General features: G+C 38.6%; 1 protein-coding gene across 1 annotated transcript in view; it reads right to left on the bottom strand.

Moving 5' to 3' along the window:
• Positions 1 to 19,305, bottom strand: part of SORCS3 (sortilin related VPS10 domain containing receptor 3) — a 677,010-nt gene that overhangs the window by 22,027 nt on the left and 635,678 nt on the right. The window contains exons 18-20 of the mRNA XM_004611975.2: positions 17,944 to 18,115; positions 14,289 to 14,475; positions 8,317 to 8,450 (exon numbers count right to left, since the gene is read on the bottom strand). Of these exons, the coding sequence (XP_004612032.2) occupies positions 8,317 to 8,450; positions 14,289 to 14,475; positions 17,944 to 18,115 (493 nt within the window). The remainder of the gene's footprint in view (positions 1 to 8,316; positions 8,451 to 14,288; positions 14,476 to 17,943; positions 18,116 to 19,305) is intronic.

Genomic DNA, 19,305 nt, shown 5'->3' on the forward strand with positions numbered 1-19,305 from the left:
TATAACTCCAGGGCGATTCATACAGGGTGAGGCGTTCCCAACTAAACAACAGATATAGTACAAGGTTTTTTAGATGACCATCAATTATAAAAGATCAATAGTGGCTAACAGTATCCTGTGTTGAGAAGGAAGCTCAGGTCTACTTAGGTTCAGTATATCAAGATTGGCCAGAGTCATGGAGGATGAGAATAATAACATATAAGCCACATATTTTCCAACTCTAGTATAAAATGAATAGAGACTTGAAATTCTGGTTTTTTTTCTGTTTAAATAAATGCCTTTGGGAAACATTTGGTCTCACTCTATGCTTTATATATTTATATGCTAAATAAAGGATTAATATTAGTAGAGCTGTAAGGACGCATCCAGAAATAAGAGTACAAATGATAGTTGAATAGCTTTGTCCAAACTTTCCAGTTCCATTTTTAAGTCCATTTAGGTTTCAGAGACAAAAAGATAATCCAGCACACAGGGTGCTTGCCTTGCATGTGGCTGAGGCAGGTTCAACCTTGGACACTCAGATGGTCCCCAAGCCCCATCAGGAGTGATCCCTGAGACCAGACCCAGGCGTAATCCCTGAGTTCTGCCAGTTGTGGTTCAAAAACAAAACAAAACTAAAATAAATTTCTTCTAAAGTGATAACATTAAATATTGTGACAGATATAGAACAACTGCAACTCATTAAGTTTTGGTGGAATTCCCTACAGTATCACTGTCAGAAAAACTTTCCATATTATAAGAAATCCTGAAATATTTTCAAATTATGTACCATTTTGTATTTTATCACTCAGCAAGTTATGAGAATTTAAGAATCAAGAGAAGAGACAACATGTATTCACAAACAAATGTTCATAGTTTCATGTTCATTGCTGCCAACAGAATAAGGTTGTCCAGATATGTGTAAAAAGTAAAATAAACAAGTCATAATATTCATACAATTAACATGGGAAACAAATACTGATATATACAATATGCACTCCCAAACTATAAGAATTAAAAGAGGGGCCCGGGTGATAGTACAGGGGGTAGGGCATTTGCCTTGCATACAGCCAACCCGGGTTTGATCCTCAGCATCCCATATGGTCCTCCAGCATCCAATATGGTCCCCTAGCACCGCCAAAAGAATTCCTGAGTGCAGAGCCAAGAGTAACCGCTGAGCATCACTGGGTGTGACCCAAAAAGCAAACCAAAAATTAAAAGAAGTCTTAGACAAAAGAACTTAAATGGTATGATTATATTTATATGAATTTCTAGTAAAGATAATACTAACATATGATGGAAAAATATAGTCTAGTTCTGGATGTTGATGTTAGTACTTAACTGGGAAGAGGCACAGAAGAACTGTTATAAGTGACTGATATACACTATTTTGCTGGGTGTTTGAATTCCAGATACAGGAACCTATCAATATGCATGCATTCTTTGGATTTGCACATTCTCACATTGATACACTTGTATTAGGAAGGGGAAACCAAACAAGTATTTATTTTCACTAATTTTTTTTTATGAACTAGTCTTTTTTAAAATGACTTACTAATTTATCCATTGTCTATTCATTTATTTTTTCAAAGCTAATTTAAGATATGTATTTGAAGCTAGGTGATAGTTCTAAAGATGGGAGCAACTGTTTTGCATGGTGGGATCCTGAGTTTGATACCCAACACTGCATGGTCCTCTGAGTACTAACAGGTACATACTTTTGTCCTAAAGTGTTTTAGCTTGTAAAGTATCAAAGTTAAATACATATAAATGTAATCATACCATTGATTTCTTTTGTCTACTGCTGCTTTCATGAGTTATTCTCTCTATGACTGTATGACATTGCCCTTCAGTTTGATCCTTTGCCTTCCTGCCTCCCATCATCTCTTCCCACTTCTCACCATCAGGTGGTGTTCCTCCCCATTTAGTGACTGTTTCTTTACTATTTCCATGCCATCTTATTTAGCTTTCAGCAGTGCCAGTGCTCCTCTTTTCTCCACTGCACACTCAATACTTGTTTCTATTCCCAATAGTTGGTGTGGGGTAGGGCAGTGACCTCACTTTCCAAGGGGAGCAAAATTTCTCCTGTCCCTGAAATTCTAATGTTCTCTCCATCTGGCTGCTGCCCTAGGAATTCCAGGGGCCAAGGATGCAGGACAGCAGGACAAAGTGAGTGCCAGCAGAGGTGGGAGGGAGTAGCCCATCCTGCCTGCCAGGAAGGGCTCTGAGCCACAGCAAACAAACTGCTGAAAGGGAACACTTGCTCCCAGGATGGCAGCTCTGAGATCTGTGCTGGGGAAATGGCAGGGACAAAGTTTGTTTTCCAAATTGCATTTGTTTTTTATTTACATATGCTGTGATGGCATCATGGCTGATTTCATTTCCTTGCAAAGCTGGAACAGGCATTTCAATCCTTGAGTCCTTGGTTGGCCACCAATGTCTAGTACATATTGCTAAATTAAATCAAGTATTTTAAGGTTCATTTACTAAATCTATTAGGCAAGCAGACACATTTATTAAGCCAGACCTCTGTTAATCCCAGCAAATTGGCCTTTCAGAGCCTCACAAATCCAACAGGCAGCCAGTTGACTTGACTGTAACTGATTTTTTTCCAAGCTGTTGTGCCAACCCATAGTGGGGCCTTAGAATAATACCTCCTGCTCCATCTAGGCTGAGATCTACCTTTGTGGCCACAGAGAATTTCTCATGGGTGAAAGGTCACATATTATCCATTGAGCCAAGATATAAATTGACAAATCTCTGAGTGACTATTTAGTTATGAGATCTCTTTGGCTAATGGAACAGGAAACCAGGGAAATCTTTAGAGGCAGCTTACATCAGTTTCTCAGACATAGTAAGTCAAGTTAATATTGAATAGTATGAAATTTCTACAATTTAAATGTAAACCATGATAAAAGCTGTCATTTCCAAATTGCACAGACTTTGCAATCACTATGCTCGCCTTACTTCAAATCTTCAGGAGATTATGCAGTAATGTGTGAAAAGTGCTTATCATGTGAAGTGGAAAAAGCAGAATATATAACTGCAGATATACTATGATTAGAATTATGTAAAACTCTAAAATACACACAAAGGACAGAAAGATATAAGGTGAAATACTAAATCTAAATACACTCACTCTCAGATTAATGCAAAAATTCAGTTTAGGAGATAAAATTCTCAAATATATACACTCTCTACAAAACACCTACATTCTCTACAAGTCTTTGCGCATATCATTGTTCATGTACTGGGTTATATATTCTGTCATTCTATCCTGAATCGAAATTTCTATGAAAATATAAAATACATCCTCTTTATCAGTCAAAATCACCTTTAGTCTGTTCTTCCTACCTTTCTTTATTTTCCCAAATTTCTGAAAAGCTGAATTATTTGCTTTGCCTAAATCAGTCTTCATAAAACTCAACCATTCCCAAAGCCTTCCTTTTATACACAAATCCCTTTCCCTCCTCTCTAGCTCAATTATATTGTTTCTTCAACACAAGTGTAGGATCAGCTTCATACATGACTCACCTCAGGATCCAAAAGGCCTGTACCCATTGCTCCACAGAGGGCTTGGCTAGTACAGTCAAATTCTATTCTTATCATCTGACTTACAGATCTCTTCTCGGGTGTTAACCTTATATTTTCAAATAGATTGTTTCTTGAAGGCAACAAATAGAATTTATACTACTTTGTATTCCTCACAACATGTAGCACAAAATACAGGCTCTTGAAAAAGATCTGTGGAGCTACTGATGCAATTTCACATCCCTCACCTGATAGACCTGTAGATATATGAGCCTATATTTGGATTTCAGGAATGTGTGCTCTCTTTTATTTACCTACATATAGTTATACATACTTATCACATTTTCTTGTCAATCATTGCATGTGTTTATCCTGCTCTCTCATCTGGAATGTGTTCTCTTTGAATATGGGGGCAATGTTATATGTAATTTTATGACTAAGGGCATTCAAGCACAGGCTGGGTAGAGAGGCGAGTATTAATTGGTTTTTATAGAGAGGTTGATTTGACTTGATTTGACTCATACACCTGTATGAGTCCATTCATTTAACTTAAGTCTCTATGTATGTGTCTCTTTCATACACACATACACACACACATACACACATGAGACAATTTCATTTAAGTGTTTTCTCTGTAAGACGTGGTCATTTCTTCCATTAGTAATATTCTGATTTCATAAAACAATAAATATGAAAAGTCAATGCTTACAATACATGCTCAAAATTTGGATTACTTTTATTTTCAGTGAAGTAAAGCATTATATTTAGGAAATATGAAAAAGATGGAAAGAGAGAGAAAGAGAGAGAGACTTAAAGGAGATCAATTACTCAGCCTAGGAGGAAGGGATGCAGTGTAGCTCCAGAATTGTGTGTGCCTTCAAGGAGCTCCTTGCAAAAATCAGTTTATAAGTCAAGAAAACCAAATAACTTTCAAATCAGTGTATTTATTAAGATATTAATTTTCCAAAGATACTCATTTTCCAGTCAAATATGATGGTGATTGGAATAATTATTGACTGAGCCCTGTGTTGTCTTTACTCTGTTTCTGTCACTGTGATAGCTAAAAGTACTAAGTTTGGTCATCTGGACCAAACCACTTTTGGTGGTAGAAGAGAAATCAAGTCAGAAGTCAAGTCACAAGAGAATCAAGTCAGATGCCATTCATATAAATAAGCGCAAAAGAGCTGATACTTAGAAGTGCTTATGTATCCTCTAAGTGAGCAATATACTTTTCTTGACTTAAACCTTAAAACAGTATGGGAGTTTGTGTGGGAGTGATAGTACAGCAGGTAGGGCACTTGTCTCTTACCTGGCTGACTCAGGTTAAATTCTCATCAATCCATGTGGTCTTCATGGCCTATCAGGAGTGATCTCTGAGCATAGAGTCAATAGTAAGTCCTAAATACAGCCAGAGGTGGCCAAATCGCAAAACATTTTTTTCAAAGCAATATGAAAATTTAACTAACTATTCTTATTATTCTTGCATTGTAGTAAATCAAACTGAAGCTCAGAGATATTATATGATTTGATCAAAACTATATAGTCAAGAAAACTTAAGTCTGTACTCCAGTTCAGTTTTTTGTTGTTTTTTTTTTGCTTTTTGGGTCACACCCAGCGATGCTCAGGGGTTACTCCTGGCTTTGCACTCAGGAATTACTCCTGGCAGTGCTTGGGGGACCATATGGGATGCCGGGGATCGAACCCGGGTCGGCCGCGTGCAAGGCAACGCCCTACCCGCTGTGCTATCACTCTGGCCCCTGTTCAGTTTTGTCTTACTTCAAAGTCACCCTATCCTACTCTTTCTCCTGTAGCATCATTATTTTGGTTGCTTGGGAACAAAACCAACTAGCACTATGTTTAGGATTGAAGTATTTGTGTAGCACTGTCTACTCAAACAAAGGTAACAAATTTCTGGAAGGTCACCACCAATTAAAAAAAAAAGCCATAAAGTTAATTTAAAATTCCCCTCTCCTAAGATGACATAATATAGATTTAAAAAGATAAATATTTTTTAAACTCAGCAATAAACATGGATTACACATTTGTATACCCACTGTGGAGTAATAACCCCGAGGCACTAATTAGGTGATTTGATCAAGCTAATAAACATAATCAATGGAGAAATGGAAGCTAAACTTCCTAATCATTTTGTATCCTTTTCTTTTTATTTATTAAATATTTATTAGATTCAGTCTGGTATTTCAGGTCTGAGACTCATAAATCAAAAACACAAAAATGGTACTGATATAAACACAGTATATTTGGTTCAGTGGGGACTGCTGAGTTAATCCCTGTGTTGGTAGTGTCAAGATTGACTTTCCTTGAACACAATAATAAAGATTGGCAGGCTGACAAGACTAATTAAAAAGAATGTCCACATATGATAGCCAAAATTTCACATCCTTAAAGGAGAAATTAACTTGAAATCCTGTCCTTTCTTCTTCCAAATTATTTTCATTTTCTCTGAACATGCATGTCTGCTTCAGATTTATTTAACAATAACACCACCAGCAACGTAAACTGGCTATTTTAATAAGAGCAGGACTTTAAGGGTTTTCTAACTTTTGGGACACAGAATTATGAGCTAAAACATACAGAGTTGGTTTGGACTAAAGGAGGCATGTGTTATGAAAAGTGGGTTTCAAAAGTGGCTCTATGGACAACCAGTTCTTGGTCCTTAGGAATGTTCAACTCATATGGGGATTTCTCTGATTCACCTCTGATCATCATCTCTGATCAAGATGGAGATCTTATGAACTAGCCTCCCTACTATTTATTGCACTGGTGAATAATTTTCCCAGAAATGCAAAAGCATTGGCAGCTTATGAGGAATTAACTGATCTCAAAGTCTAAAGCATGAATAGTGCAAGCAGGAATGGGCCCTTTGAGTTTATAAATCTAGTTCTATCATTTATCAACATCCCCTAACTCCAGGTTTTAATGAAAATTAAAAAGCATATATTGAGTGAGCATCTGATGTATACCAGAGAAGCAAGTGCTATCTTAGCATTTACAACAATCAAGAATACAAAGACTTTGTACAGGTCCTTTACCTCCTTGGTTAAGCTGATTCTAAGGTATCTGATTTTCTGAGGCATGAGTGTGAACGGGATTATTTTATTTATAGCACTTTCTCCTCTCTCATTATTTGCATATAGGAAAACCATAGACTTTGGTGTATTGATTTTATAGCCAACAATTTTACTATACAAGTCTATTGTTTCTAGAGCTTGGTAGAGGCTTTAGGGTTCTCTAACACGATGGCCACTTAGTACCTGCATTGCAAACCATAACACCCCAAAAGAAAGAGAGAATAAGAGGGAATGTTCCTGCCACAGAGGCAGGGGGTATCTGGTGTATGGAGTGAGAGTGGTAGGTGGGATACTGGAAACAATGGTGGTGGAGAATGGGCACTGGTGGAGGGATGGGTACTCGATCACTGTATGACTGAAACATAATCATGAAAGTTTAGGTCCATAACTGTATCTCACAGTGATTCAGTAATTTTTTTTAATTTTTAAAATTAAAAAAATACAAACGCTTTATTTTCTCCCATTTGTACATGTCAATTACATGTCAAGTCAAGTGGATTTTCTGAGGCTCACACGGTGCATGTAGCTGCAACTCACCCTAGACTCTGACTCCACGGTCATGTCCCCCTGCCACCACATGCAGCCTCCCTAGCAAAGAGAAGGAAAAATCCCCTCCCACTTTAATAATATAGGCTGAAATTCTCTTGGATCACCTTAAAACAAACAAAAACACTATTCTATTCTTTTTAAAAAAGGCATTACTAAAGCAACAATTGGCTATTTCCTCTTCTTTAGATATCGAACATTCCAAAAGCTTTCTTAAATTATTAAAAATCTTTTTTTTTAAGGACGAGGATGATCAAAGCCAATCACATTAAGAATGACCAAGGATAGGAGCTGAGGAGAGTGTTCAAAAGGCTTATGTGCATGTTTTGAATGTGAGAGGCTCTGGATTTGGTCCTTGAGACTGCACTGAGCACCAGTGGGGATGATCCTGGTGAACCCAGCACTGCTGGATCCAAACAGTACTGCATCACTCAGTATGCCTAAGAATTGATGCATCAGGCCTGCACAGTTTGGCCAAGTACCACTCGGGGTAGCCCATGAGACTTCTGAGAACTGTGTGGGAGGTCACCCCCAAAATGAGAAAATGAAAAAGACAATTTTGCAAATAGAAGACCTTAAACTGTCCAAAGGAGGAACCCTGAATTAACTTCCCTTTCTTCTGATATCAAATGAGGTCACTCTTGATACAAGGTCATCATCGCCAATTGTTGGGAGAAGCTGCAAAGTCTAGAGTTCGCTTCTTTAGCTCCAACTAAAGAAGATGGGAACATCCATCCCTGGCCTAAGAAGGATCTGCTTTTCATTGTCCTATATTTAGAATTTTACCAATGAGGTCACTTGATCTCAGAGAGGTTCTGACTTCCTTAATAGCACAAAGGCCAGGATTAAAACATACCATAGCAAATGAGGTTTTAGAAATAATGATTAGAGGAGCAAGGACACAGTTTTCTAGTTTCTTATTTTTTCTTACTTAAGGAACATTTTTAATGTTCCTTATTAAAATAATGGACTTGGTGTCTTGGGAGATGTTATTTAATTCTGTGGGTTCACAGCTTCATTATTCCCCATTATCTACTTCCTTAGCCGCCCCCCCTCTCCGTCAACACTGTTTTAAAATGACGAATAGTAGACTTCCATGGTGCAGAGAAGCTCTCAGCACTGATCTAAACAGAGCCCCTCTCCCCCCTAGCCCCACACAAGGACAAACCTTGGTGCTGTTTCCGAACCACCAGAAGTAGGTAAGGGTCCCCAGTTGACTGGGCCACACAACTGCACTGATGTTGACCTCTTTATTTTTTATGGCAACGAATGGAACTCGAAGATGAACATGTTCCACAGGGCCTACAGAGAGAAGAAAAATTGCATAAGAGGCTTATATTCATGGAATAGTCAAACTTTTTCATACTCCCATATATATTTCTTAAATATCATTTGTCTTTTTCCTCTGCCCCTCTTGGAGAGCCTGGCAAGCTACCCAGAGTATGGAGCCCACACGGCAGAGCCTGGCAAGCTACCTGTGAGTATTGGGTATGCCAAAAACAGTAATAATAAGTCTCTCAATGAAAGACGTTACTGGTGCCCGCTCGAACAAATCGATGAGCAATGGGATGACAGTTACAGTGACATTTGTCTTTTAATTTTTAATTATTTTTATGTATCATGATATGCAATATTAATGTTTTGAGTTTTCAAATCTACTGGACCACAACCAACACCAGTGCCAATGTCTTTCCACTACTGTCCCTTCTTGACTCTTATTCCTTATTCTTACCCTGACCAACTCACTTTGGCTGGCTCACTTTTCCATTGTCCATTCCTTTGCTTTGTTTCTTTAGCTTCACATATTAGTGTGATTATCGGGTATTTGTCCTTCTGGTTCACTTTGCTTAGCATGACACCTTGCAGTTCTATCCAAGTTGTAGCAAAATACAATACTGTTAAACTTAATCCCTGTCACTATCACCAATAATCAAATAAGAATCACAAGCCCACAAATGCTAAAAGGTAGGATGTGTTCTTGTGTGTGTGTTCTTGAAATGAAGCACTGCATATAATAGGAACTCAAATGAGACTTTTTGAGTGACATCTGAGCTTAATTTACATCTGATGAGCCCAATCATGAATATTTATAAAGCTCCAATCCAAGGACAAAGCTAGTTTACTAGACACTTAGCCAATAAGTAGAACTATTAACAGGAGTCTCTAGTCTGTCTTGTGATTTGAGGTCAGTGCATTGTATCTAGAGCTCTTCCATTATCCACAGTGTTAATTGGTTCCATCCTCTCTAACAATTGGCCATTGTGCCAGTCATCTTTGAAACCCAGTGGGTGTCATTCAGAAGCTGGCAAGGCTGTTTTACAAGAAAGGAAAACTTGCTTCCTAAGTAGAAGAGGACCCCCCACCCCACCCCGTAAAATAAGAGTTGCTTGCAAAACAGGAAACCAAATTCTTCTCTCTGTCTGAATACAATATAAGCAGCATCAAATTCTGAACTAGCAAGTAAGAGAAAATATATGAATATACCCTATGAATAAGAAATGAGTATTTTATTTTAACTCATTTCCCAAAAAATGAAAGGATGAAAATGCTGAAGAAAAACACTAAACAACAGTGTTGCATTTTGGGGTGATTATGTTACATTTTTTAACTGCAGAATTTCCCTTCTATCCCATCTCTCTTTTTTACCTTGGCCCTTTCCTCTATTTCTATTCTTTTTCATTCGCTTCTTTTCACCTTCATTTTCTTCCTCATACTCTCCCTATTCACCCTAAGCAATTAAAAATACATACACTATGCTATGCTAAAGTCTATTTTCCTGCTCTCTACACATCTTTTTAACATGGGGACCTTGTTAATCTTCTCAAAGATTAGACACTTTCCTGCCTTTACCATGTACAGTTCTGTTTAAAGGAAAGAATACAGATATAGATGAAGTAGATAACCAAGTTTGGGCAACCTTCTTGGCAATGAGTGGGTTTGTAATAAAACCTAGATATAATCCCAAACAGTATTACTTTGTCCTAATCCCAAATAATGAAGGCTGAGACCCATTAGAAGAGGAGAGTTTTTATATAAGAAGCCCTAATAAATGAGTAACAAAAATGTTAGTTACACTATTGCTCTGCCCTAATTTGCCCTGAATTCCATATATAAGAGCAATTTGTGGGTGTCTAAAATTGTCATATAATTCATTGTAATTGACACTATTTCTACCACCATCATTATCACCACAGCGTGATTTCTTCTATGCACCCATCAGTGGGTGGAAGTATTTTGAAGGTAGTAAGGGTTCTTCTCACTCTCAATGGACATACAGAAGGGGAGAAATTGTTTAACTAGAAAATAATTTGGGGTAAGGAGACCATTCAACAGAGTCCAGATTGTCAATGTCCAGATTTTACTTTCTTGCAAGCCATAAAACAAGTGTTTAAGAATCAGTGTATCTACAGCCTGAAAATACTCTCCAACTGATCCCAGACACAGTGCACCAGAGATTTTTTTTCAAGCAAATAATTCCAACCTTGTCATTTTAGATATGCATTTGGATGAAGATTTAAGTATTTTCAAAGATAAAATCAGTTTAATTACTTTTGTATGGTTTGATTACTAGAATAAAAAAGAGGTAGGTATGTATGATAAAATACTGCTGACATTCAGTGCATTACTAATCTTTAAGAGTTTACTTATTTTTCTTTCTTTGATTGTTTGTGCTTCAGTAATCAGAGAAAATGAGATAGTAGAAAGAGATCCTTGGCTACATATCTTTTGGAAGGGAGATAAGAAATTTATTTCATGCAAGCCCAGATGCCAAATTCTCCAGTTTTAGGCAAAAGGGTCCCTTTCTACTCTTAAGTCATTGGGTAAAAATAAGTCATTATTCTCACAGAAAAATGGCCAGAGGCCCCTTCCCCTGAAGCTCATGGGGATCCTGGACTTTTATCCAATGAACTGATGAAGCTGTTGTAGTTGTGGTCCTGAAAATTTTTTGTTTCCTTTTTGAGATCTTGGATCAGCTAGAAATTGCATTGTTGGATTTGTTAATACCCAAGAAAATAAAATGTAGGCTTATGTCTCCCCTAAACTTATGTCAAACATGACAGGATGGGGCTGTCATGAATTGGAATGCTATCAGATATGGTCCCAGGAATTCCAACTTCAGCTCAAACAGATCAAGTAAACCTAATGTAAAGGAATAACAATATATCATAGTTTTAAAAACAAAGAATCTCAGCCAATATCTTTAGGCTTCTATCCAGAGAACGACCATGGATCAGAAAGAAAAAAGAATTCAGGAGGGGAGAGCAGAAAAGTACTAAAACTCTCCCTGTCAAATGGAGCTTTTGTTGATAAAAATCTAATAATCTGTGCAAGATTGGTTATTATGGATGGCTAACATCTACTTTTGTTAGCTAATGGCCCAAGGTGAGGCCAAGAGCAGTTTCCCCTATAATAACTGTCTGGAAAATGCAGCCATGATTGATTTGGAGGGAATTATAGGCACGATAAAAGTTTCAAGGTACATTTCCTCCTTCATGCACATAATCCACAGTATAAATGTGTTCCTTCCTGTTTTCCTTTTTTTTTTTTTTTTGGATAAAGATGCATTGGTCTTTGTGCCCTGCAGGTACAACCCACTCTTGACAGAATTAAGAACATGGGTGGAGCTGATTTTTGGATTGGAGAAAAGTAATTATGTTTTTGTCTTGATTTTTAAAGGCAGCGGAAGTATCAAACAGAATGTAAATAAGTTCTTAGTAATTACAATAATAGGTGATAAGCATCATATACTATACTGTGTGCTGAGTAGAATTTTGTACCGTGCAGAAAATGTTAACACGGACCTAAAATTGCCATAATTTAGCAGGGCCTGTGTGCAAAAGTGGTGATGACTGGTACTGGCAAGTTGGCTTTGGGACTCTTTCTTGTAAACACAATAAGAATAGTTCGTCCTACCTAGACTGTTATTGTCAACAACATGGTTTATTATGGAAACCTGCTTTCTCCATAGGAGTCTGGATTTCAGTAAATGGTAGGCGAGGCTGCCTAGAGGAACCATCCCTAGTATAAAACCAAAACTCTGAGGCTCCAGTGAGCATCTCTAGGAGACAACCATTCAAACACATTGTCCCAGCTCATTGTTGAAGGAATGAAGCATATCATGGATGCTTCACAAGGACTCTTGGAAAATTGTGCTTGGTTTCTTCTGAACTCTACCTCATGTGTGAATCTGTGCCCAGTACTGATCTGAGTTTATCTCCTTCCACCGTAATGAATCATAACAGGATCATTAGATATTCAGTCCTCTGAGACCAATAAATTGCCACAGGTGGGAATGATCTAAGGACTGGACCACTGGAATACACACAAAGTTTAATCTCTCATAATTTCCCTATAATCAAAGAATCACAGATGAGGAGGTAGAGGTTGTAATGGCCAAAGAAGTTAACCAATAAAGATATTTAGCAAGGTTTTACCTGAATTCACACAACAGTCTCTCTTGTTTTAGATCCTGGGCTCAGGAATACTGCATACTACTTACTTGGGGTTCTAACTTGACACCTCTAGCACAGAATGCTGGGTTTAATGTTGTAATGCCTTCATACTCTATTTGTTGCTTCTTGATAAATTTCTAGAAATATCTTCCCTCCCCCAGCTGGACACAACTCTGTACAAGCAGGACCATATCTGTATTATTCCCTTCAGCACTTAGAATATATTTCAAACTTAACATAAATTTGTTGAATAAATTGATAAATGAGTCTATACTCGTAGTTTGTTATAAAAACATTGACATAGACAGTAGTGAAAAATAACTCCAGTTAAAGTTTTGAGCTCAGAAAAAGTGAGGAAATAATTAATTACCCTAGTCTAATACAATCTGTCATGTTTAGAGATATAACTAACCTATAATTCCATTTTCATCCTATATACCATCCTTCCACTCTTGGTCCCCGAGCTATTACAAGGATGGGACAAGTAGACAAGGAGCTAGATGACCCTTACTGGGGACCTCTAACGGGAGGTTTATTTGTAAAGTGAACTTGTATATAATTAGTTAAATCAGTTAATTACATAATGGAATTTATATAATCACTGAGTTCATAGGAAAATTGCTCCATGTATTCAATTATATATACTCTTTCAAAATACCTATGTAACAGAAATTTTGTGCCACGTGTAGCACATTGTATAAAAAAATGTATGGGAATATAAGTAAGAACAGGCAGATTCTCAACTTATGGAAATCATAGATGAAGTTTAAGGGAACTAATATCAACCCCTTTATACTTGACGCAATAAATCAAAATAATAATATGTAAGTTTCAGCCTCTATAAGTCAAGTCCCAGCAGAGCAAATACACAACATGTATCCACTACAAACAAAATATTTCAGGACTTCAGCTGTGTTTAGGTTTATGCCAAGCAACATCCAAAAGCAATTAAATGCTCTCTAGGGCAACAAAAATATTGTAGTCAGTTCTTAGAACTACTTGTGACACAAATGAACTTGGAATAACTTTGTATATAAAAAATTAGTTATTTTGTGTTTCCAGTTCTGCATTTCGGCTATCTTAAATATGTATATTTTTAAAATTCTTCTTTGATTCTTCCAAGAGAAAAAACAATTTACTTTGATTCAGTCTTAGTAATTCGAAATTGAGCCTGTGCAGAACCAGATGGATTTCTTTACACTATAATTTTAGTTGTCTTCAAAGCAAAGCAAAGGGACTTATACGGTAATGAACATGTCTATGTGCACCCTAATATCAGAGTACAGTAGAACTGAAGAGATGGGTTCTACTGGAAATTATATCCAAACTTTTTTGGCTTGTTTGGAGGCCACAACCCAGCAGTGCTCAGGGCTTACTCCTGGCTATGTGCCCAGAAATCACTTCTGGAAGGACTTGGGGGATCCTATCAGGTGCCAAGGAGCAAACCCTGTGTTGGCCGCATGAAAAGCAAGCGAGTTACTTGCTATACTTGTTCTCCATCCCCTAAAATCTTGAATAAATCAATATACATTAATTTCAGGAAATTCTGAAATATGGTAATCATACATCTTAATATGTCTGTGTGGGTCACCATTTGAGGTAGTAGTTACACTGAAACCAGATTCAGCTCGAATCCCAGAAGGCTAGTTGTTAAATTGGAGGAAAGGGGATGACTCTTGCTACTTACAAACCACGTGCAGGAAGAGAACAGCGGTGTCAGAGCCCAGGTTGTTCTCCGCATAGGCCGTCACCTGAAAGATCCCTGCGCTTTTGTATACATGCTTGATGCCTTCCTCAATTGGGCTGAAATTAGCATAAGACACAGCAATTCCATCCCCAAAGTCAAGCTGGATGTTTGTCCTTTGGAGATCACCCTGCAAGAAAGAACAGCAGTTGGTCTGTGCACATCATGCAGTGCAGCTTGAATCTTATCTGATGCTTTCCTGTGCATTCTGAGACAACCTTGGAGAACCTACAACGTATTAAAGGTGCTGAAACACTCAACACAGTCATAGACTCCAGTCTGAAATGTCATAACACAGACTATAGGCAGGAACTAAGGACCTTTATCTCTGTATGTCCAAGCTTGGGACAGCCTGAGTCCGTGTGACATCGGTAACAGTAATTAAGGAAGAGCCTCTATGAAGCTCTGAAGTGGGAGAGGCCAAAAAAAAAAATAAACCAACAATATGAGTAGCTGCTAAAACCTCCAAACAAGCTTTCAACATTGTTAACAAGCGCAATAAATGGTTTTTTGTTGTTGTTGTTGTTCTGAGCAATGAATCTACTCACAACTCCATCTTGAAAAAGTGTCACTGTCCTAACTCTAGAAATTGGGACAAAAATAAATTTAGATAAGTGATGAGTGGAAAATTATGTGTGTCTGTGTGTGTGTGTGTTTAACACAGACAAGTGGTTTCAATATTAATAGCTCACAACAGCTATGCTAAAATTATAATTGTTATTGTGTTTAATACTTATTACTATGCTAATCATTGTGTCACTTTAGAATAATTCTTTGAGGTAGAATAATTATTCCCATTTGATGGATGGATATTGCATACCAGCTAGCAAACATTCCAGCTGAGCTCTGTTGACTGTCGACATTCTTCACTGAAGCTTTTTAGACTATTCCAACTAACAAGTGTATCTGTGTCTTGGGAGGTCAAGGATGCTTGATGCCGCTTGGTAAATGTAATATCAATAATTCAGGTGAGTCCTTTTGTACCTAAAATTAATGTTCAGTTTTTAAGGACTAGAGTTGAATTAGATCTTTCCTTCTCTGAGAAAAAAAAAACAAACCAAAACATGGATTCAGATTTAAAGAACTGAATCTGATCCCTCTATTTGTAAAAATGACTAATAAAGAAATATACACATATATGGAATTATTAGCTAATCATCCTGCCAAGGATTATTTCCTTGATATATTAGATAGATAGAATAATCCCATGTATACATAGAACAATTCTCTCTATATATATGTATATATGGAATTATTAACCAATCCTTCTGCCCAGGGAATGTGCACTTACCATAATTTTGCTTTCTGAGTGTCCCCCGCCTCCCTATGGCAACCCAGATGTGAGTGAAATATCGATAGGTATTCCATGGCTCCCCACACAATGTCAACTACCCTTGAGTTTATGAATATAAATTAAAGTGGAAATGAACTGGAGGCAATTCAAATGGATAAGATCATGGCTCTTCACCTCCATTCAAGAGAAAGTATTTATAGCACTGATGGAAACTCCCTAGTGGAAATGTGATAATGACTTTCTCAGAATTTTAAAGTTCTTTCATTCAAGAGCCCAGTGTGGGTGAATCTGAAGAATATGTCAACTTAGGATAAGAAACCTTCAACACTCTAGCCAATATGGGACCAACTTAAAATAAGGTTTCTAAAGCATTCACATTTTGGAGAAAAAAAAGGAAAAAAAATAAACCAACAAACAAAAAATCACAGCCTCCTGACATACTTTGAACTTTTTTTTACATATAAAGAGCACAAAACCACTTTCATACACATTTAGAAAGCTTGATAAATCATGCAAGCTTTTTTTCCCATGTCCCTTACAAGGAGTGCTTACAGCCTCCCTGGTTTGGGAAGAGATAATACAGCTCATATAGAAGCAAAAATCATACAACACAGCCATTTCCATTCTGGGTGGAATAGGTGCAGCCTGGTTTTCCCCCTCTGGTAGCAGAAGACTAAAGAATCAAGGTACTGGAGCAGCAGCCAGCTGAGAGATAAGCACTAGAATGGTATCGTCTATAGCGGGAAGCTTAAAAGACTGCAACCATCCCCACACCCACACTCATTTGAAAATTCTGAGGGTTTTCTGTCTCTTGGGGCTAAAGGTTAAAATTAAATAAAGGAGGTTTCTGAAAGTAACAGAAACAACTGGAATCTCCTGTTCTGGTTCACAGTATATGGCCCTATGGTGATACATGTACCTTTTAAGAATATATGTGTACATATTGTGAGGGTGATACTGAAGCCATGACAAGCTGCAGCTAACATTTAGTCTCAACTAGGCCTCAGTTTCTGTTTCCCCAAAGCAGGACTTGCAGTTTCTGGTAAACTCCCAGTTGAGTAATTTGCTGCGATAAGGAATTGGGCATTTGGGTCCGGCTGGTCATGAAGGGTCACTGCACCCTCCTTAGAAACTGTTGCTAACTATTGCCTAATTGATGACCACTGTTGTAATAGGGCCAATGCTAAAAGTAGACCATATAGACTGTTCTTAGCTCTGAACCCTATATAAACCACTTGTGATTTGGAGTCAGGTCCTTGTCAAGACTCCATTGCATTGGATGACACTTGGACCCTAGCTCGAGCTAGCGCTGGCTCGAGTTAGTAATAAACTTCTTTTGCTTTTGCATTATTGTGTGTGGACTTGGTCTCTCCACAAGTGGGTATCTGAAACTCAGGCACAACAATATAGGAAATTTATATATATATATATGAAATATATATATGCATACATATATATATGACTGGAGCACAGGGGGTAGGGTGTTTGCCTTGCAAGCGGCCAACCTGGGTTCGACTCCTCCCATCCCTCTTGGAGAGCCCGGCAGGCTACCGGGAATATCCCGCCCACAGGGCAGAGCCTGGCAAGCTACCCGTGGTGTATTCGATATTCCAAAAACTGTAACAAGTATCACAATGGAGACATTACTGGTGCCCTCCCGAGCAAATCGATGAACAACGGGACAACAGTGGCCTGTGTGTATGTGTATATATATATATATATGTACATATATATATATGCACAGACACATATATCACTGTATCACTGTCACTATATCACTGTCATCCCGTTGTTCATATAGAATTATATTTAAGTATCTATATATCATGTATTATAGAGATGTATTAGGGCCATATACTATCTATCTATATCTATCTATCTATCTATATATATATAGAAAGAGATACACTATATTTGCATCTTTCAGTAGCAACTGTATCCTCACTGCCCTATGTTGTGGGGTGAAGGCAAGGACAACCCACACCCTCTTACTCTCCTTTATAACTTCTCCCAGAAGTCTCTGCTTCTCATCAATGCTTTTGGTTTAAACACCTATGGCAACATGAGCTCTTTCTTTTCCTCCTTTTAAGCTCACATTGGGTAGAGTATGCATGCTAGTTCTGGCTTGTGCCAGGGAGTGACTGCGGGAAGTGCTGGGGGTGGAACCTGGACCTCCTGCTGGCAAAGCACGCCTTCCCACCCACTCAGCTCTCTCCAGCCCATAAGGCCTTCCTTCTCGTCCTCTCTGGGAACAGAGCACGGTCACTATTGGGCTTTGCCCTCAGACTCCTGGCCCATACCCACCTCCTCCATGAGGATGATGAAGGTTGCATTGTGGCCCTGCTCTGCCACCAGGCGTCCATCAGTCGTCACCACATGGAGACCCCGAGGGGCCTTCCCAGGGCACAGCTGGGCCTTGGCCGTGTACTTTTCCCTCAGCCCATCCGTGCAGTTGTTGGACACAATTCGCCGGTACCTGAGGGGTAAAGAAAATTGTCAGGGTTGTAGTTTGTACCAAACGTTTATGTGTCTATGTGCACATGTATGTGCTTCCGGCCTCAGAAAGGAGGGACATGAGAACTGGTCCTCAGTAGAAAACTTGCCACTTGGCGGGGGCGGTGGGGGGTAGGACACTACCTCAATGGTGGAGGAACATGGTCTCTCTGGAGGAGGACAGAGTGCGGGAAAGTGGTAAAGTGTTATTTGTAAAACCGTATCAGTGACAGTATTATAAACCACAGTGCCCTCAATTTATTTTTAAAAAGTGACAGTCACAGGCAGGCGAGTGGATGAGAGGGAATCCAGGGACCGTAATGGAGGGAAGCAGACACTGGTGAAAAGGATTCGTGTGGGAACACTGCATGCCTGAACCCAATCATGAATAAGATGGTCACTCACAGTGACGACGTTTTTAAAAAAGGAAACACAAAAGAGCAAGATTGAGCAAGGTTTCACAATGCTGCGTCTAAGGATTGAGTTTCAAAGAAGACAGCCATTTAGGAAGCGAAACAAATATGGAGGGATTGCTATCCCTCCATCTCAGGAAGAGGAGCTCTTTAAACATGATTATTGATTGTACCTGGTGAGTCATGGATCGGATCAGTGTCTAAACCAGCCAAGAAAAATCAATGTGTGCCGCATGCACAAGAAAGGAGGAGGCGGGTGCACCAGGCTGAGGGGGCTGGGAGAGTTGGTGCTTCTCTCTCCGTGGGAGAAACCTGTTTCTATTTCCCAGAGGCCATCACCAGCTTCCTCCATACCAGGAAGCAACTAAAAGACCAGACTTCTATGATTAATTGAGAGGCTTTTTTTTTTCTTCTGTCTTCTCTCCACCCTTAGGACATAGCTCCATCCCTGAATACCTATTAGTCCTCTCTCTGAAGTCACTGGACTATTTTATAGCACGCTTCTCTCCCTGTTAATATTTCACTTTCCACTCAATACAAATGTCAGACTAAAAGGACAAGTTTGAAATCCCTATTCATCCAAAATTACCTCAGAGAAGAAGTCAGCATGAGAAGAACTTCCCCACAAGGCACAGTGACCTTCCAAGACCGGACCATTGACAAGCACAGTGCTAGGCCATCTCACTTTCTCACCCACCCCAGCTCAGGAATTAAAACCAAGAGCTTCCCCATGGCCCTGAAGTGCCATGGTGGTCATGAT

Source organism: Sorex araneus, chromosome 11 (assembly GCF_027595985.1).
Source record: "Sorex araneus isolate mSorAra2 chromosome 11, mSorAra2.pri, whole genome shotgun sequence".
Classification (NCBI taxonomy): domain Eukaryota; kingdom Metazoa; phylum Chordata; class Mammalia; order Eulipotyphla; family Soricidae; genus Sorex; species Sorex araneus.